The sequence below is a fragment of the Canis lupus genome, chromosome 9 (genome assembly GCF_003254725.2).
Source record: "Canis lupus dingo isolate Sandy chromosome 9, ASM325472v2, whole genome shotgun sequence".
NCBI classification, from domain to species: Eukaryota; Metazoa; Chordata; class Mammalia; order Carnivora; family Canidae; genus Canis; species Canis lupus.
Window position 1 is genome coordinate 47,483,087 of NC_064251.1, and position 19,610 is coordinate 47,502,696.

The 19,610-nt window shown below is 47.4% G+C and overlaps 1 protein-coding gene across 9 annotated transcripts in view; it reads right to left on the reverse strand.

The window, feature by feature from the left end:
• Nucleotides 1-19,610, reverse strand: part of SMG6 (SMG6 nonsense mediated mRNA decay factor) — a 242,729-nt gene that overhangs the window by 121,989 nt on the left and 101,130 nt on the right. For all 9 annotated transcript variants that reach the window (XR_003147065.3, XR_003147064.3, XM_025476105.3 and 6 more), the window contains 2 exons: nucleotides 14,246-14,362; nucleotides 12,484-12,652 (listed from right to left, as the gene is read on the reverse strand). Coding sequence is in view for 7 of the 9 variants with exons in the window: in XM_025476105.3 (XP_025331890.1) it covers nucleotides 12,484-12,652; nucleotides 14,246-14,362 (286 nt within the window). In the remaining 2 variants the exon portion in view is untranslated. The remainder of the gene's footprint in view (nucleotides 1-12,483; nucleotides 12,653-14,245; nucleotides 14,363-19,610) is intronic.

Here is a 19,610-nt window from a genome sequence, read left to right on the forward strand (position 1 = left end):
CAAAGTTGAAATTGATTAGGGGGAGTTTTTTTTTTTTTTTTTTAATACTAACCAGAGAGGAAAAAGAATTTAGAGAATCAGTTGCCTAATGCAGGTCCTGTCACCTTTCCAGACAGTGTGCCTGAGACACTTACTCAAACATTCTAGACACCCAGTGCCTGAGGCAGCTCCCAGAATTCCCCCACTTCTGCCCAGCCAAGTATATGCCACAACACAGCAACAGAGCGCCAATCTCCCCTCCTCCCATACAGCCAGAGGGGCCAGTCACACCACGAAGAGAGTCATGTGAGGTTTTTTCTCCCTTATAATACTTTAGAAATCTCTTCCTATATATAAACAGGAAAAAAAACACACGAACAGGTGAAGGGGATGAAGAGTACGCTTATCATGATGAGCACTAAGTAATGTATAGAATTGGTGAATCACTATCCTGTATACCTGAAACTACTGTAACATTGTATGTTAATTATATTGGAATTAGGGGATCCCTGGGTGGCTCAGCGGTTTAGCGCCTGCCTTCGGCCCGGGGCGTGATCCTGGAGTCACGGGATTGAGTCCCACGTCAGGCTCCCTGCATGGAGCCTGCTTCTTCCTCTGCCTGTGTCTCTGCCTCTCTCTCTCTCTCTCTGTGTCTCTCCTGAATAAATAAATAAATAATCTTTTAAAAAAATTGGAATTAAACACCCCTTGGGGCACCTGGGTGGATCAGCAATTGAGTGTCTGCCTTTGGCTCAGGGCGCTGGTCGCGAGGTCACAGGATTGAGTCCCACATCGGGCTCCCTGCATGGAGCCTGCATGCTTCTCTCTCTGCCTATGTCTCTGCTTCTCTCTCTCTGTGTCTCTCATGAATAAATAAATAAAAATCTTTTTTTAAGTCTTTATTATTTTTTTTGGTAAAGATTTATTTAGTTATTTATTCAGAGAGAGCGAGAGAGAGGCAGAGACACAGGCAGAGGGAGAAGCAGGCTCCATGCAGGAAGCCTGATGTGGGACTCGATCCCAGATCTCCAGGATCACACCCCGGGCTGCAGGCGGCGCTAAACCGCTGCGCCACCGGGGCTGCCCAAATAAAAAAAAATCTTAAAAAAAATAAAGGAATTAAACCCCCCTCACACAACCATCCACCTAATAAAAATCTCATTCCTGGCCTGCCAAGATCATCCCAGGACAGTAAAGCTTCCCATGCATCTCGGCAGATGAAGCAGTCTCAGTGCTGTCTTGGCCATCCCACTGCCTCTCCTTTCTCTCATTTGTGGACAGTTAGATATAGGGTGACCGACCATTCTGGTTTGCCTGGGACTGTCCCAGTTTTTGTACCTATGGATGCTAAGTTGTGCCTCAAAAGGAGTGAGCTGCAAAGAAAAGTTTTACAATTAGGGTCAAGAGGTGGAGTGGCAAGAGGCAAGAAGCAAAGAGAGCTACGAATGAGCTACATCCTGGAATCTTCCCAGAGGAGTTACTGCGCATGAGCCAAATCTGCTAGGGAGGGGCCTCTCAGCCTTAAGCAATTTGTTTCTCCTGCAGACTAGGAGCCTTTGGGAGATGGCAGAGAAGAGGGCATTCAAGGGACATGCCACTGAAGGTGATGCTGGGGGAGAAAGTGGAGTGGGGGTGTGGGGACTCCCTGACTGGCTCCAGGTGGAAGGAGCCTGTACTGGTTTATTTACTGTAATCACTACACTAGGAAAAGGCAATGAAATGAAACATCTTGTTTTCAAGAGTGTCCTGGGAACCAGGCGGAACACAGCCCCATTAATCACACAACGGCACATAATCAACACACGTGTACTGCAGAAGTAACTTGCTTCACAGGCTTTGCCCAGGAAAAAGAACATGTTTGGGAAGAATCACCGGAGGGACAAGAGTTTTCTAAAGTCTTCTCTCTGCACAGACACCAACATCCAGACTCATTCACAAAGCTCCATCTTTTGGCTCAGCTGAATTTGGCTGTCAGAAATGTTTAAATATGGAAAAAAATAAACAGTTGCAACACGTTTCTGTGCAGAGATCTGCCTGAGCCCCTTTGTGATGTAATGGGAAACACGGCATTCAGGCTACCAGCTGTAGAATAAACAGAACTTTGAGGGTTAAAAGGAACTGAACTTTCCACGACCCCATCTGCAGAGAAGAAAATAATAAGAGGAATGATGCACTGCCTCACAGCTCTGATAGTTTATCCTCCGGTCCCGGCTGCAGAGACAAGCACCGGATGTGATAGGGCTGCTCAGGGCCGCCTCCGAGGTTAGTGCTGCCCATGGGAGACGCACAGGGAGGCTCTTCCAGCTCCCCACTTCCTCCCCCAGTGCCCTGCTGGCCACTTGAGCCCACTGCCTGAGTCCAATCCCACAGCGCTGGTGAGCTCTGGCCAACAGGCACTGCTCGGCTGCAGAGCAGCAATTTGGAAAATAAACAGGAAAGACGACAGTGAGAAGGAAGAAGGTGAAAAGTCTCCCAGCTGAATTCTTGGCTTAGGGGCTTTGGTTGGTGCTGTGCAGGTCAAGGACCTGACTGCTTCAGGACGTGATCAGGGGTGGGGAGGTGTGGGCAGCATCGCCCATCAGGGAGAGGCAGCAGAAAATTACCCATGGCTGCCACAGTGGGAGGCCCCACATCCCTCTCTCATCCTCCCACCCCTACCATCTTGGATCCAAGACGAAGAAATATGTGGTACCATGTGGTTCTCATTACCATGCTCCCCTGTCCCCTAAGGCTCAGATAAACCAAAATTGACTCCTCCCAGAGACTGCTGGCCACCACCAGGGACCCCTGCCCACAGCTGCCTTTTGCCCATTACCACCCACCTTGTCCCAAAACCTTAAGACTTGCTGCAAGAATGAAGTGGATGAGAGTCTCTACCCGGGTGTTGGTTTGCAAGATAGCAGCTGGTGCCAAAAGACAAAGGAAGTGTCCTGAGTTCCCAACTGAGAAATATAGCGGGGCCCAAGGGCCATGCTAGACTAACCAGAACGAAGGGAATATACAAAATGCTTCAGTGAAAGGTCACTTCTGCCCTGATCCATTCAGACTGGTCTTGTGTGTGAACTCTGATTTTTCAGTGGTTCTGGTATCTCAGTGAGACTGCCCACTTCATCAGTTACCTCTTCTTCCATTGAGCACCATGGACACACACACTAACCAAGCACCCATGAACCATACATTGACTCTCCACAGAGGGAGGGATAAGGAGTGTCAGGAAACTAGTGCTAAAAGGAAGAGGTACTTAGAAAAACTAGGTGAGATGCCTGAACTCAAAGCTAAGGAGGAGGTAATTCCTGGAACCTGGGCATTATCATCTCGGCTTACCCCCAACCAGGCCTCTGGGCTGAGAGGTCAGTTCTGTGGGTGAACATAGGTTTTCTGTCTGAGTAGAAGGGGAAAAGCTTAGCTTTTTCCTGCTCTAGCTCCTTATCCCAGGTAGGAGTGCCTCCCAAGCTTCACCCCTCAGCAGCCCTTCAGTTTTAAGGGCTCAGGGTTAGCCTGGGCCAAGGAGCCCAAAGTCAAATCTTCTAGAAACTCTTGGGAAATGACTCTCCAAAAGGTTTTTCAGACAATCTCCAAAACAACCTTGGGTTCTAAATAGACCCTCCAGAGTGCTATGAACCTGGGCAAGTTCACCTTCAGCTTGCTGTGGTCCCAACTCATATTTTGGGGAAGGTCCCAGAACCCACAAAATCCCACTACAGTTAGGATGCGTTCTTTACCAAGCATACACAAAGCAGCCAGAGAATATGCAACTGCGTCCAACAAGTTCATTTATGGCTCGCAGAATGGTGGCAAGGGAACCTCTCAAACAGCTGTAATGTGATTAGTGAGCAAGGATCAGCAGTTGCTGGGTGACCCAGTGGCCCAACCCCACAGAAACACCACACACCAGGAAAGCAGACCTCTGGCTGGAGTCTGAACACCAGATCCTAGCTTGGGACAGACCAGCAGTGGCTGGTTAGAAGCATGTACTCAGGACCAAGGCTCACTCACTTCCCTACAGACATGCATTCACTTACTCCACCAGGAAAGGAAAAAAATAAGAGTTAATTTACTTTTTATTGCCTCAGAATTCCAAGGTTTAATGTAGCTGTCAGTTTGAGTGCAGTGCAGCTGCTGGCCGATACAATGCAGCCCAGGCCAGCCCAGGTGACTGGGGAAACACATTTCACAGAAATGAACCAACACACACTCTTGGCTGGTTGTTGGGGGGATATTGACTTGGGGAATCAGATTAACCCTTCAGGCTGGGGTTTTTTCTGCACACTGCACTTGAAAAGCAGCTTCAGTCCAAGGAACCAAGAAGCCCTGGTATCAGGTAATAGGTTTCTATGTTCCTGCACCTTTGGAGTTTTCTCACACAGGGTGTTATTTAAAAAAACGCTCTTAAAGGTTAAGGTGTGAGATAGGTGAGGCAAGTTATACCACAATATATCTCCTTCCTAGAACTCAGAAAGAGAGGCAGATCTGCCAGCTCTATAGGGAAAAGGTCAGGTAGGAACTTTTCTACAAGTTCCATCTGGGGCGGGGCCAAGGGAAGGAGACACTTTGGAGAGTGGAGTGCTAAAGGTCCAACCAGGTCTCAGGCCATCCTTCTGGCAAGTCTGAGGAGGACTGAGCCCTCACACACCCCTACATATTTTTACTGGGGGAACAGGCTGACTGGTGATTAATATCAAGTACAATGACCCCATGTTACAAGCCTGCAGGGGCCTGTGGAGGTGGCCATTTCCTGTGTAATACCAGCTTGTTTAAACACTAACATTCAAACTCCACAGCTGCAGAACAAACCCGGAAAGAGTTGAGTGAGAAGAAGCCCTGCATTGTGTTTCAGAGCTATGGAAGATCAGAGTTGTAGTACAGATGGGAAACAAGTTGGGTCTTCTGATTCCTGGGATATTTGAATTCTGCAAATATAGCCAAGGTGGCACAGAAACTAGGCATAAAGAAGCTGGAAAAGAGAAAGCCAAAGACTATAGACACAAAGGGGAAAGACAAAAGGCCACAGCAAGAGAAATGTTCTTAAGATATGCAGTATGCTCTTTTATTTTTTTTTTTTAAAGATTTTATTTTATTTATTCATAGAGACAGAGAGAGGGGCAGAGACACAGGCAGAGGGAGAAGCAGGCACCACACAGAGAGCCTGACGTGGGACTCGATCCCGGGTCTCCAGGATCACGCCCTGGGCTGCAGGCAGCGCTAAACCGCTGCGCCACCGGGGCTGCCCCAGTATGCTCTTTTAAAAACTTGTTTGCCTGTGGATCATTATATTCTAGCCCACAACTCCCAAGATGGGGTTCCATGGGCAACATAAGACCACTGTAGCCCTGAGGACTTCCCACTTATCTGCAGAAAACTGCAGGTGGTGAGCAGCTAAAAGAAAAGGATCTGAATGAACCTAATAGGTATGAAGAATCAAAAGAATAGTACATGGGCTTAAAATAGCTTAGGAAGCCCCTCTGTGAAGCTGAGATGTCATGCCAACTCTGTTTGCAGTGGGATGAGGACCTGGTCCAGTATCAATGCTAAGTAGCTCAACAGGCTCTGGGACGGGGTAGAGATGAGGGTGGTGGGAATCTTTGCAGCTCTGAGATTAAGGAACTGTAGTGTATTTTCCAGACACTGTCATGATATAAAGAGGAGACATGGGTGTCAGAGTTAACTGTTTTAGGAGTCAAGACATGGGCAGCAAGATACCATCCTCCAAGAATAACAGCTGTTTATTAGGTGAATATAAGAACATAAGACTCAGTAAAGGAGAATCCCTTCTGCCTTTCTAGTTTAAACAAACAAGTCAACGTGGGCCCTTGGGAAAGTGTCCAACGTGAATTAATTCTGCCCCATAGGGCAAATCGAATTCTGAAGCCCAGTCACCCTGCACTACTCCAAGAACATAAACTTCTTCATGTTCTAAGCAGTACAGCTGTAGCCTTTTGGCCAACAACAGGTCACAGTAACCTCATTCCAGGATTTCTCAAGTACCTCTACTATGCCTCCCTCAACCTCTATCTAGGTCAGTACCATATGTGATTGCAGTTTTCCCAAGCTACATTCAACACATATAGCCTCTGTTGCATCACTATGGTGTGTTAAACCCATCAGCACTGTGTGTTTGGGAAAGAGCAGCCCCCAAGGGACCTCAACATCTCCACGGCATGAGTGGAGCCCTCGGCGGGCTCCCTGGTGCGGATTCTCACGGTTCCTGCCTTTCTAAATTTTTAGCTGTAACCACTCCAACACGTCTTCTTAGTTTAGCACACACTGGACCCAAATAACCTCAGCCTAGAGCTGGAAAGTACGCTCCCTGGGGTCAGCTGCTATACCCTGTTGGGGTCAGGCTGGAGCCTTAGGCCAACACCCCTTCCTCTCACAAGTCCTGTGAGAGGAGTTGAGAGGGGACAGAGGCTCCTGTTGTGAGAGAGATCACGTGTGTCTCACACTCAGCACTTGGAGGAAGAGGAACCCCCTGGTGCCAGGCTGTAGTGCTGACGCCCCAACCCGGAGCCAGGGAGACTGGGTGGGGAGCCAGGGTAGCAAAGGGGCTTCCCACAGTCACCACCACTTCCTTCAGGGAAGTGCTGATGGACTATTACTTAGTGACCTCCTAAAATGCCCTTTTGGGAAGACGTATTAAGCGTCCTTGAAGGGGTGCCGATTAGACTTGGGATTAGTTCTTATTTTCAGAGCTGCCCTGTGAGGGTGAGTGAACTAGCTGTTTTTTAACTCAAGAATTTCTATCTCGTCTACAGGGTCAACACATGTAGGTTCCCTGAGGAAATCAGCTTACTGCATACTCCCTATATATCCCTATGTCTCCCTATGTGACAGCACTCAGAGGGCTCCCTACAAGCCTTTTCCAGCATGCTCTGTAGACTATACAAGACAAGCCATGGAAAAGTAGCAAGTCCAGGAATTTCTGGAGGGTTTTTTTTTTTTCTTCTTCTTCTTCTTTTTTTTTTTTTTAACAGTACTCCAATCCAACAGTGTGATAAATGCATCCGAGCTACAATTAGGAAGATATATAGCATCAGAATGTGAAGGTCTGGGCAGCCTGGTGAAACGCGGGCTCTCCAGAGCCCCAGCTATGTTTCCCATTATGTAACCCTGGTCATGGGCAGACAGCCAGACTCCAAATGAAAAAGAGACTCTGGCTTGGCACTGGTTCTATTTTCCTATCCTCATTCGGGGTCAGCGCAGTGTCATACAGCTGCAGAGAAAGCTCTGGGGATTAAACCTGGGAAAGCCTCCAAGACCAGGACCTGGGTTCAAGTACCAGCTGAAAGCAATAAACCAACTGCCACAGCTGGGCTAGGTTTGGATGTTCTCAAAGTCCCCTGACTCTTTCACTTACTGAGAACTAGAGATCAAGATGAGGGAAGATTTGGCTTCAGCAGAGACTATGAAATGAGGTAGGCTGTCCCACTGCCCTAGCTTGCCAAAGGTCCCAGGATGTGAGGGGTGACTATGCTTAGGCTCGTGAAAGCCTGTTGCTCTGCAACTCTCCATCACCTAACATTCACAGCTTACTTCGTGCTCACTTGGTAAAGTGGGAAGTAGCTATCTCTCCCTCCTAATGAAAGGCCTAGTGTAGAAACCATGTTCCTCACTCCTCCCTCACACCCCACAAGTAGATGGTCCCTTCAAACAGACTGTAGTCTGTTCTAAATAGACCAAAGCACACTACACTGTCTTTTACCGCAGCCCAAGGCAATTTTCCATACCCTGCTACAATCCCCCGTACTAGAATCTCCTGGGCTATAAAGCCATCCTATTACAGGTACAAATGGGAAGTCGACCTACTTACTTGCTGACTCCAAAACACATACCTATGATGACCACTGTGTGGGAAGGCACTAATGGCCCTGAAATCCTGCCCCTATCACTCTGTGGTATTGGTGATGTCCTGTCATCATCATCCTATGTGCTTCACATCTGCTTAAGTGGCTACTACTGCCTAGGAAATGTAGATTTGACAAGAAGAAAAATATGGGCAAAAAAGGAGAGAACCAAGGAAACTAATGATGAGCTCTGGAATTCCCCTAGGAAAGCTCTGGAATGATTCTGTAACTGTACAAGAAGGTAATGAAACGAAAGACAGAATGGAGCTGGATGAAATAAGGGTCCAAGTGTGTCAGGGAGACAATCTGAGAGTGAGGGTTTCTGGAGGAGAAGCAAATTGAAATGTAAGCTATCGGGGCACCTGGATGGCTCAACTGGTTAAGCATCTTCAGGTCAGGTCTTCTGTCTTCAAGTCAGGTCATGATCCCAGGATCCTGGGATCGAGCCCCAAGTCAGGCTCCCTGCTCAGTGGGGAACCAGCTTCTCCCTCTCCCTTTGATTGCTACTCTGCCTACCTGTGTGCTCTCTGTCTCTCTCTCTGTCAAATAAATAAATAAAATCTAAAAAAAAAAAAAAAAAAAAAAGGAAATGTAAGCTATCTGATCACCTTATTTTAGGATCATTGATGGATCCGTCTTTGCAGAGAACAAATGCAGCCAAAAACCAATGAAAACATGCATAGGAGAGATGTTAAGTAGAAGCCATTTCCTTCCTACTCTCTTGAGAGCATTCCTAAACCCTCCAAAATGAAGATCAGCACAAGAACCTTAGGAGTGTCACAAGGATTACTGTTCTGACATCTACTGAACTATTTGGAGGATGTTATTCCCAATGGCCTTAAAAGAAAAGACTCCAGAGTATGAAAATCAGTGAGCTTAAGAGGCCACTTTGAGATCCACCAAACCACCACACCTTGCCAATCTCTCAATCACAGTATCTACTCAGTAAATGTTAGGCAGCTATATGAGAAACTGGAAAGGAAGGTGGTAAATTCTCATTCCACTTTTCCAGCACTTGGCTCTGACAGCTATGAGGTGGGACTACCCTCAGTGGTGGTCAGGCCAGGTTTTGCTCTGTCCAACAGAGGCCCTAGCCCTCAAACCACCACCATGTCTTGTGGTCAGGCCCCAGGACACCAAAGATCCTCCTTTATGTTTAAACATGCATTCCAGAAACAACCAGCTGCTGATCGTGATTGCAGAGAGAGTGCAGAAGGGGACTCCATTCTCTACCATGCTGGCTGCTCTGGCCTATACCAGATTCCTCAGTGGTGCCCACAGCTATAAAGGAACTTGTTTACCTAGCCAATCAGATTCAATAGATTATTTGGTCATATGTGCTCTCCCTGGGAAGAACAGTCTGAAAAGAAAAAGTAAATTTGTTCAATGTCCCAACCCCCTCTGCCTCTCTGTAGCCTTGGAGGTGAAGCCTAGCTGGGGATGGCTGTAGCTTGGACCACGTGCCCAGCTGCACATTGAATCCTTGCCCAAAGATGGGCAGCAGCTTGCATATGCCAGCAATGGGCCATTTGCTACAGTATCCAAAGAGAAAACAGACTCAGCACCTCAAGCAAATGAGGCCCAGCACTTCCTGTGTGAGCTTTCCATTTCCTCAGCCAAACAAAAGCCAAAGGGAGTGGGAGAGGGAGGAGGGATAGAGGGAGACGGGTCACAGAAGAGAGTTAACAGGACTGATGGCCAGAATATGGACAAACAGGGGCTGGGTGGACCATATCTAAGAGACCTGTGGTTGTGAGGTGAGGTGACCCAGGGAAGGCCCAAGCTCCAGGGACAGATGGTCTGCCTCCCCACCCCAAGAGGAAGGGAGGAACACTCTGTGACCCCTGTGCAGGCTCAGAAGCAGTGGCTTCAGATACTTGGAGAGGAGACCTTCCTTGTCAGTTTCTTTCCAAATCTGCAAATTGCCTGGTCGGCATTATAGATTAACAGCCTGAAAAGTTTGAGGCTGTCCATGTTAACTCTTTAGGGAACACTGCCAGAAAACAGCTGCCCCTAAGCCAGCAGATCAGTCCATTCCTTTGTGTGGCCCCAGCTGCCTAGCTGAGGGCTCAACTGTGGCTCCTAAAGCCTCAGCCTAGGAGGGTTCACGGGGGATGCAGAAAACTGATGCCGTGAGCATCACCCACAGTTACAGAGCTAGAGCTGAGAGGGAATGGGGAGAGAGGGCTTGACAGTCCAGGGGAGCTTCTTGGCATGAGGAACAGGGAAGAAATTTGAGGAAGAAAAGGGGGAAAGAGGCAGACAGTCCACACAGAAAGGTCAATAAACTACTGGCCAGAAATCTCTCCTGCAGCCTTCCCTCTGTGGGACACCCATGAGTTGAGAGAAGCCCCTGGCCCAGAGAAGTGCTATCGGCAGCAGCCTAGGTCCCCATACTCTGCCCTCCAGTATGTGCCCCTCCCAGGGGAGAGCACCAAAGAAGAATGATGAAATGCTGGGCATCTCAAACACACATACATATACCCCACAGAGCCTAAAGGAGCTGAGGACACTGCACCTGCCAGACACCACAAAACAGCACGGGGTGGAGGGGGTAGAGGCGAGAGAAAGAGAAAGGTAAAGGGGAAAGAGACAGAGACAGAAAGAGAGAGGCGGAGGGAAGGAGAGAGATGAAAAATCAACAGAGTTGACCAGAGATGGGCGCCAAAATGCACACACATTAAGAAACTATAGTGCAAACATGAACACACACACACACACACACACACACACACACACACAGTGACACTAACACAAGAAAAGAATAGGATGCATATAGACCAGGAGTCAGCAAATATTCTGCAAAGGGCTAGAAAGTAAACATTTTAGGCTCTGCAAACTGTAACATCTTTATTGTGACTACTCGGCTCTACTGCTGCAGTGTGAAAGCAGCCATAGACAAAGTGTAAACAAATAAGCCCAGCTGTGCTCCAATATGACCTCATGGACCCTGAAATTTGACTTTCTTAATGATTTTCACAAGTCATGAAATATTATTCTTTTGATTTTTTAAAACCATTTAAAAATGTAAACCATTCTTAGCTCCTGGGCCATAGTTGGCTGACCCGATACAGATACACACAAACATCAGAGGCAGGCAGACAGGCAGTAACACCCCAAGATACGCAGAGGCAGGCAGGCGGGCCTAGGTGACGCAGGCAGGGAGAGACAGATGAGGCAGGCAGAGGTAGGTCAATACAGGCAGACTGACATACACAATACTTCCCTTTCCAATAGAGAGATGCAGACTGGCACAAAATGACATGGTCATGGACAAACATGGACACGGATAGTCAAGAACATACATATACACCCCTACAGGACTCAGTCCCACACATAGAGACATGGATAGGGCCAAAGCACACACGGACTGACATGGACCCAGAATCAGAGAGAGACACAGACAGACAAGGATATGGACAGAGACACAAACTGAAACAGACCCCCCATGGAGATACATGAACGTTGCAAAAAGATCCCTACACCCAAGGATAGAAAGAGACATAGACACAGATATGGACACAGCACACAGAAACACATGGATACATATACATGGACAGACACAAACAGGTACACCAAAGATCCTTAGATAAATCCCTAGACAGACACACACAGACCCTCTGACACAGAGAGACAACCAGAGCCAAAGAGGCACACCCAGAGGTAGAACCTACACATAGATATGGACGTAAGAAACAGCCATGTGTGGTGAGCACTTGGGTGGCTCAAATGGCTGAGCATCCGACTCCTGGTTTTGGCTCAGGGTCCTGGGGTGGAGCACAGAGTTGGGCTCCCCACTCAGCAGGGAGTCTGCTTGTCTCCTCTCCCTTTGTCCCTCCCCCCACTCACACACACTCTCAAATCAATCAATCAATCAATCAATCAATCTAGAAAGAGGCAAGCAAGCAAGCCATGCATGGTTAACATCTATGTAAATATAATATGCCACTGAATTGTATATTTAAAAATGGTTAGGATGACAAATTTTGTTACATATATATTTTACCAGAATTTAAAAAAGAAAAAAAAAAGTCACATAAACATATAAACAGATCTATGCAAACACACCCAGGCAGACACATGTACCCCTAGACCAACAAACCCCATATCTAAAATGCTCTGACAGAGAGCACACTGACTCACAGAGATGGGAAGATGGGAAATGAAGTGAGTGGAAGAGAGAGGTGTGCACATTTACCCTCCTCACACATTTCAGTGTGTGAGAGGAAGGCCCAAGCAGAGTGTAGAAGGCAGCACAAGCGGCAGCAGGACACACCCTGAAGGATGCATGGAGATTAACTGAAAGGTAGAGTAGGAGACAAGGCCTTCCCCTCACACCGACGGGTGCCCAGACAGGCAGCTGCAGAGACGATGGGCACAAGCAGCATGAAGTGAGAGCAAGGGAGCAAGAGCAAGGACAAAGGACAAAATAGAGCAAACTATGGAATGACAGAGAAGGACAGAGGAGGAGGAACAGACCAGACAGCAGGGAAAAACAGCTGAGATCATCAGAGGACATGGATGGTGTTGAAGGAAGTGAAAAAGCTAAGTTTAAATGAGGAGGGAAGAGAGGAACAAGCAGGCGGCAGGTAGGAAAAACAAAGAGGACCAAGAAGGAGGCTGAGGGAGCACAGGTGGGCTGAGGCCAGCAGCACCAACTCACTGTGAGGGCAGGTCCAGGGATGTGGGCGGAGGATTCCAGGTGTCTGGGTAGCCAAGCATCCAATCTGACCAGACTTTCACACTGGGGAGCAGTTCCTTCAGGTCCGGGACGAAGGAAGACACCTTGATGTCATCTTGGTCATCCTCGTCCTCAGGGGAGGACAGATGAGCTGCAGAGGCAAAGGGTGAGAGCTGGGCCTAGGTCTGCTGTGGCCCAGGAGTGAGGCCTGGGGCGCTGGGATGGCAGCAAGCTCTTAGGGAAGGGAGACCAAATCCACAGGAAGGCTGGACCCAGAGGCGGAGGACAGGTGCCAGCACCTAAGAGGATTCTGAAAAGCAGGACAAAGAGAGAACCAGTGCACTGGGTCTGCCCCTGCAGACAGCTCTTTCTGCTCTACCTGTGGCCTGGCCGAAGTCGCCACTCAGGCCTCTGGCCACCACCCCCCTCTTTAGCTTTCCTTCAGCATGGCACTGAGATGGCACTAGAGTTCCCGCCAAAATAACCCGAATTTGACCATGAGGAAATATCAGAGAAACCCAAACTGGGGGACATTCAACAAAATAAGTGGCGTATGCATGTATGCTTCAAAAATGTCAAGGTCATGAAAGACAGAGAAAGACTTGAGAAACCACTGAAGAAACCATTCAGGGCAAGATTGCAGGAAACTAAAGGGACACAGCACCTAAATTGCAATGCTTGATCCTGGTGTGGGTCCTAGACCAGAAAATGACTTTTTTTTTTTAGGACAACAGGTACAAACTCAGTAAAGTCTGCAGATTCAACAACAGTACTGTTATCAATGTTGGCCTCCTGATTTTGATAACTGTGCTGTCATGTAAGGGAATATCCTTGTTATTTGGAAATATTCAGTCAACTATTTGGGGGGTAAAGGGCTACCATGTCTACAACTCACAATCAAATGGTTCAGAACAAAAATAAGCATAAGTATATGCATGTGTAGGGAAAGAGAACTTAAAGCAACTACAGTAAAATGTTAACAAATGGGGAATCTGGGTGAAGGGTATGTAAGAGTTCTTTGTATGATTCTTGCAACATTCCTGTAAGTTTGAAATTGTTTCAAAACAAAAAGTTACCTCAACCCTCCCTCCACAATATGGCAGCTGCAGTCTGGAGGCATTCACAAAGTTGAAGTGGCAGGGAAACAATAGAGGGGCCTCTATACTCACCAATATTGGTCTAGGACCTAAGAGAAAGGGGCAACCTTTAGCCCTACTTTACCGGGCTCAGCAGGCAGGATTAGATTTCTAAAGGCAACCTTAATGCATACGGGGACGCGGAGCAACTCAAAGGTTACAAAACAGCCCCTGATCTGGTTCAGTGAGTTGTCCAAGGTGGCTGGTCCACAGTGGTTACAACACCTGCCAGTACCGAAGAGGGACACAGAGATAGAGGGGGGAAACCAAAATATCAATTATGAACAAAAAAGGAAATGTACTTTGCTGGTTTTCTAATGTTGCAGGAACCCGCAGTAGCTCATAGGTACAGTGAAAATCTCAACTATTAGAGAAAAGGGGGAGGGGACAGTCCCAGTCCCCCCAAGGACAGAGGGCCACAGAGGTAAATGGAATGCAAGAGGAGCTAGGGCTGGTTAGGTGGGCAGAGGAAGGTGGAGTACTGGGAAGAGGAAGAACGTCAAATAGAGGGAAGAGATGCTGAGAAGGCGAGGTGGCATTGTGAACTTGTCTGCACGGGACCCAGGCAGGGAAAAGGCCAGCAGTTGGGGGGTTCCTCATCTGCTTACCTTTGGCAGACTCCTTAAGTAAGTAGGTACAGCGCCGCACCAGGAGAGAAAACATGGCCAAGCCCAGTGCTGTGGCTTGCTCCTGGATCACAGAGCGACACTCCTCCGAGAAGCAGTCTGAAAAGAGGCAAATGAAACTCTATCAGTGCCCTCTTCTCTACCTTACTAGGTGCACGTCTTTGGTCAGGTCACTGAACTCCCTTTCCTCATCTAAGACTGGAGGTACTACTATTTCTTCTCTCAAAGTATAATCATAAGGTGAAATAAAATAATGCACATGAAGCACTTACCACAATGGCTAGTGTATGGGTAAGTACTTGATAACATTATCATAGGGATCCCCTGTGTATATTCTGCATCACTTCCCCAGGACCAGGCACTCCAAGGTGGACAGTTTGAGCCAGAACTATATGCTCTGTATCTAGTTGGCTACTAGTAATGTTAAACTATAGTAACAAGAAGTCATGTTTAACTAACTCAGTTCCTCTAATATATAGGTAGCAGGAGTACAAACATCAATTAAAATCACAAAAATACAAATTTAAGTTATCTTCTTGAATCACTAACTTTTCGTTCCATCCTTACCTCCTGTCACTCCTCCACTTACAAATAACCTATTTTCACTGAATGAGCTACTTTTACATAGGAGAATGGGCACATAATAAGCACTTAACCAGTGGTACTTTTTACCTTCACAAATTCTTTCCCCTAGGGCTAGAAAATAAATCTGGCTCCCAATACCAGCACCGTCTCCTCCTCACTTTCTCAGCCTGGCTAACTTCCTTCTGGCTGCAGGTCAGCGAAAGAAGCTATCTTAGTGGTGGCCACAGCTATTCTTTGGCAGAAGCTACAATATATACTCTCAAAACGCTGTCTCTACCTACTCCTTGTCAGTGGCCCGCTCTAATAGCCACTTGATCCAGACTTGAGAGGAATTGGTGACAGAGGGCAGCAGTCCAACTGCAGCCTCAGAGAAGGAGATACCCAATATGCACAGGAGATGGAATCAGGTGCCCGGTCACTTGCTCTGACATCAACTAATATGTTAATTCCCTCCTTCCCACAGGAGAATGAACCCTCAGAATCTCCACGGGTTAAAAGGATAATTAGCCATATGTTTGATCTCTGTGCCTGTTTGCGTGTTAACCTCACAGCTAGAGGAAAGCCCTCCTGCCTCTCTCCTCATTGACACTAGTCTTGTCAATAGGGCCTAATTGAAGTCTTTACTCCAGGAGATGCTCACAACCACAATTATTCCTAACCGCCTTGGCCGCAGTAGCAAACATGACTGGAGTATACAAAGCCAGCCCCAAACCACTTTAGAGAGCCCTAGGAGTGAGAAGGAACAGGCTGCTGCTCAGAAGGTCCCAACATATGAATAGCATCAGTGTAGCAAAGTATTCGTCTGTTGTGGCTTTCCTGCCATCCTTCCAGATGCCCACTGGTCCCAAATGTCACCCTCTAACTTTCCAACTCAATTGTGGCAAGCAGTAAGGAAGTGGTAACAATCCATGTGATTAGAATAGGTCACCACTCTCCTTCTGGTAAGGCCCTAAACCTCTGCTAGAGAGACAAGATACAAGCATCCAAGAACCAAAAGGGGAAAGGGTAGAAAGCAGGGAAGGGGAGGATGTGTATGCCATCAAAAGAAAAATGGCAACTTTTCCCCTGCACACCTTACTATGGGCAGCATCACTGTCTGTACTGCCCCAGCTCAGACCAGGCCTTGCCAAGCGCTGCCAGCAGCCTGCTTCTAATTAGCAACGAGGCCAGCCCAGAATGGGGGAGTAAGTCCAAAAAAGAAAAAGCTACAATAGGATAAGGGAGGCCACATCCTGGTAGCTGACATTAGTGACCCCTTATCAACTGGGAATCTTGGGCATAAGTTACCTGCACACAGAAGGCCCTGAGAAGGTATGAAAGGGGGTGACTTAGCTCAAGGAGATTGGCATTTTGAGAAGCCCAAAACTACAATAAGATACTCTCACTAACCTGAATATGGATAAGATGGGGCAAAGGGAGATTAGTTCCACCAAGCCCATTTCTATTTTTATGACAAATGGCAATCTTAGGTGAGGCTACTTCCCAGAGTGCAAAGCTGTGACCAGGGTTCAAAGGGGAGAATGAACTGCTTAAAAACAATGACAACTGTGGCCTCTGCAGAGTTCAGGTTGACTCTCTTTTCTTTCTTCCTCCTTTCCGTTTCTTTTTCCTTTTTCCTTTCCTTTCTTTTTTCTTAAAGGTTTATTTATCTAAGAAAGAGAGAGAGCACGCATGCGAGCATGCAGGCAGAGAGGGGCAGAGGGAGAGAGTCCCAAGCAAACTCCACGCTGAGCAAGGAGGACGATGTGGGGCTTGATCCCATGACTGTGAGATCATGACCTGAGCCAAAACCAAGAGTCTGACGCTTAACCAACTGCACTACCCAGGCGCCCCTAGGTTGGCTCCTTTTTTAAGCCTCCTGTGATAAGGTCTGGGAGCCAGGCAGGGTAGTAACAACTGGAGCCTCTTTGCTTTAAGTGCGGAAGGACTCGACTATGTCTCAGCAGCAGTTGAAAAGGTAGCTTCATGAATGTTCCATTCTTAGCCACAGTTATGTCACCTCAAACCTTTACCTCCTCCCGTCTCTCTATTCCTGGCGAGGGTCTGGAGATGTGCAAGCACTAAGCCATTCTGCCTGATCAAGCAGGTGGTGTATCACAGCTTTACGGGGGTTAGAATGCCTGGGTCTCAGTCTGCCTTCTGACCACATCATAGGGAGTACTTTCCAGGAGCCCTTCCCTTGTCCATGCTCAGCGGTACCACAAGCACATACTGAACATCTATAGTGTGCCTCACCCTGTGCTGGGTATTATGGAGAACACAGCTACAAATAAAACAGTCCCTGAAACCTTAGGACCTTTCAATTGGATGGAAAAAACTGCTATTTACCTAAGTAACCATGGTAACTCAGACCCAGTGCCTCCAGTGAGTACAACATTAAGTGTTACGGCATCTTTGGAGATATTCTTCGCCTCACTTTGGTTTCTGTAGGCTAGAAGCCATAAGATGCCACTCTTTGAAAAGTATTCACTTTCATATAAGTAAGTTGGAAAACAACATCCAAATTCCCAGAGTCCACCCACTCTGGGGCTAGAGCTAGGAAATTGGCCCTAGTCTGACAAATGCCCATATATATCCCTAGAGTTGGGCTGGGTCAGACCAACAAATGATGTGGGGTGGGGAAGGAAAAAGCATTGTTTGCCTTGGTATTTGCCTGGGTTCCTCTGGCTTTGTGTCAGGTAGCAGGAGCCTGACATGAGCTGAGGAACTCATTAACACTGTGAAACAGCCTTTCCCCTTCTTTCCAAAAGCAGGCTTGCTCAAGGGTTTAGGGGGATGGTTTTGGCTAGGCAAGTCAGATGGAAATATTTCTTACCAAGAAAGTCACCTGAGGTCTGAACTTGATTCTGCGCTTTCCCACATGCTCTCAGATGGCCAGGTGACCAGAGCTCCCACTATTCCTATGCCCAAATACCTACTCAGGCAGAAATATTCTTCTCACTCCTATCTAATGGGGAGACTTTCTCATTTTTCTGAGAACATATTCATGGAAAACATAAACCAACTGTCGTCAAAGTTGTATGAAATCAGGAAACGGAGCGGCCGGGAGAAGGCTGCCATGTGGCCGGATGTTATGTATTTCTAATTAGTGCTATACATCTTTCAACAGCAAGTGTCCTTCTGCTGGGAAACACAACACACTGCCCTTGTTATTGTAACTGTCAGAGAAGTGCTTAAACAGATAATCTCCAGGAAAAGTGATAAACACGTCCCCTCTCCCACCAGTGTATGCGAGACGGTGCTGCCAAAGCAAAGCTGTGCTTGACGGCTCCAGGATGGCAAAGCAACCTCCTGCAGGAAATGGGAATGAAGCAGGAGGAGGGAGAGGGGGCAGGGAGGGGAGAAGAGGCAGGCCCACCTGCCTGGACCCTCTTTGTCTAGCCAAGGGACAGTGGTTCAGAACCCTCACTTCTGATTAACTCCTGGGTCAGGGAGAGAATTGGAGGCAACCAGTATCAGCAGGGATGAGGTTTGGCTGGACACAGAAAAATCTGGCAGCAATGAAACGAGCAGTTTCCCTGATGCACACAGCCTGCTTCCTGGCAAGAGGATGACAAGAGTGCTAAAGGGGAGACACAGGATGGATGACACAGAAGTCTGGTACCCTGACAGTAGCGGAGGGATTCAGAAGGCACTGGGGTCCACTAGCCATTCCAGGAGAGAGAACCAACTATTTGGTCAGCTGTTTCACTAATAGCTGGAGAAAAATGCAGGCAAGACCACTTTATTCACTGACTCCCTTCCCACCAGCTCCTCCCAAAGACAGGAAATGAATGGTCAGTCACCTCCAAACTAACACCACCTGGAGGCGATTTGTTGGCTCTTATCTTTCAGACATAAGGCTGCTTTCTCATGAGTCAGTCACCAGTCAGACACAGGGTTGGCATAGTTCCTGAGCAGCCCACCAAAACCTCCTTGTCTACAGGAAGTGGGCAGTGAGAGCATCTTTCAACTGCTGCTGTTTGGACTACAGAGTTCCCTATGGCAGTTACTGACTGAAGTGGGGTGGAAGAGGCAGTCATTGTATAAGAACCAGATAAAATCTCAGAGCAAAGGCAGAGATGTCCATGCCATCAAGGCATGACTGTATTCCCTGAGAAGTAAAATGAATGCGTCAGAAAAATCAGGCACCAATACACCCAAGCAAATTATTCATACATAAAGGCAGAACACAGGCTGACAGAAGGCCGGCCATGAATGACATATCCCCAAAGAGGGTATAGCCACAACAAAACAGAGGAGCTTGTTTCAGAGGAGCCTGAAAGGTAGTGTTTCCTCTCTAAGAGCCCCTACTGTCATGCTTGCTACTCCTTTTGGATTTTCTAGGATTGTAAAACTCTAACTTCTTTTAGTGGGTAGATGTGAAGGCAAAGGAAATCTCAGCCTAACAAAGTGATCTCTCTCATTAGTTCCAAAGTTATTTATTCATCCCAATGGTGGAGGGCATAATGGAAAATAGGATCCATCCGTAAGAAGATGATAATCTAATGAGGAAGACAGGAAGAATACACAGACTTAAATAGCTACAATTCAAAGAAGATGGAAGTAAGATACTTTCTTTCACCAGAGGGAAAAAAAATCATTTTCAGCTAGGGTATAGCAGAAAAGGTTTCACAGAAGAGAGTACTCCTGAGCAAGTATGCAGAAAACAGAGATGGAACTGGTAGGATGAAGGAGAGACTGAGTGTTGCTAAGGAGGCCATGCAGGTAGGGGCACACCAGGCACACTCCCACACTCAAACAATGCACCAGTGTGCCATAT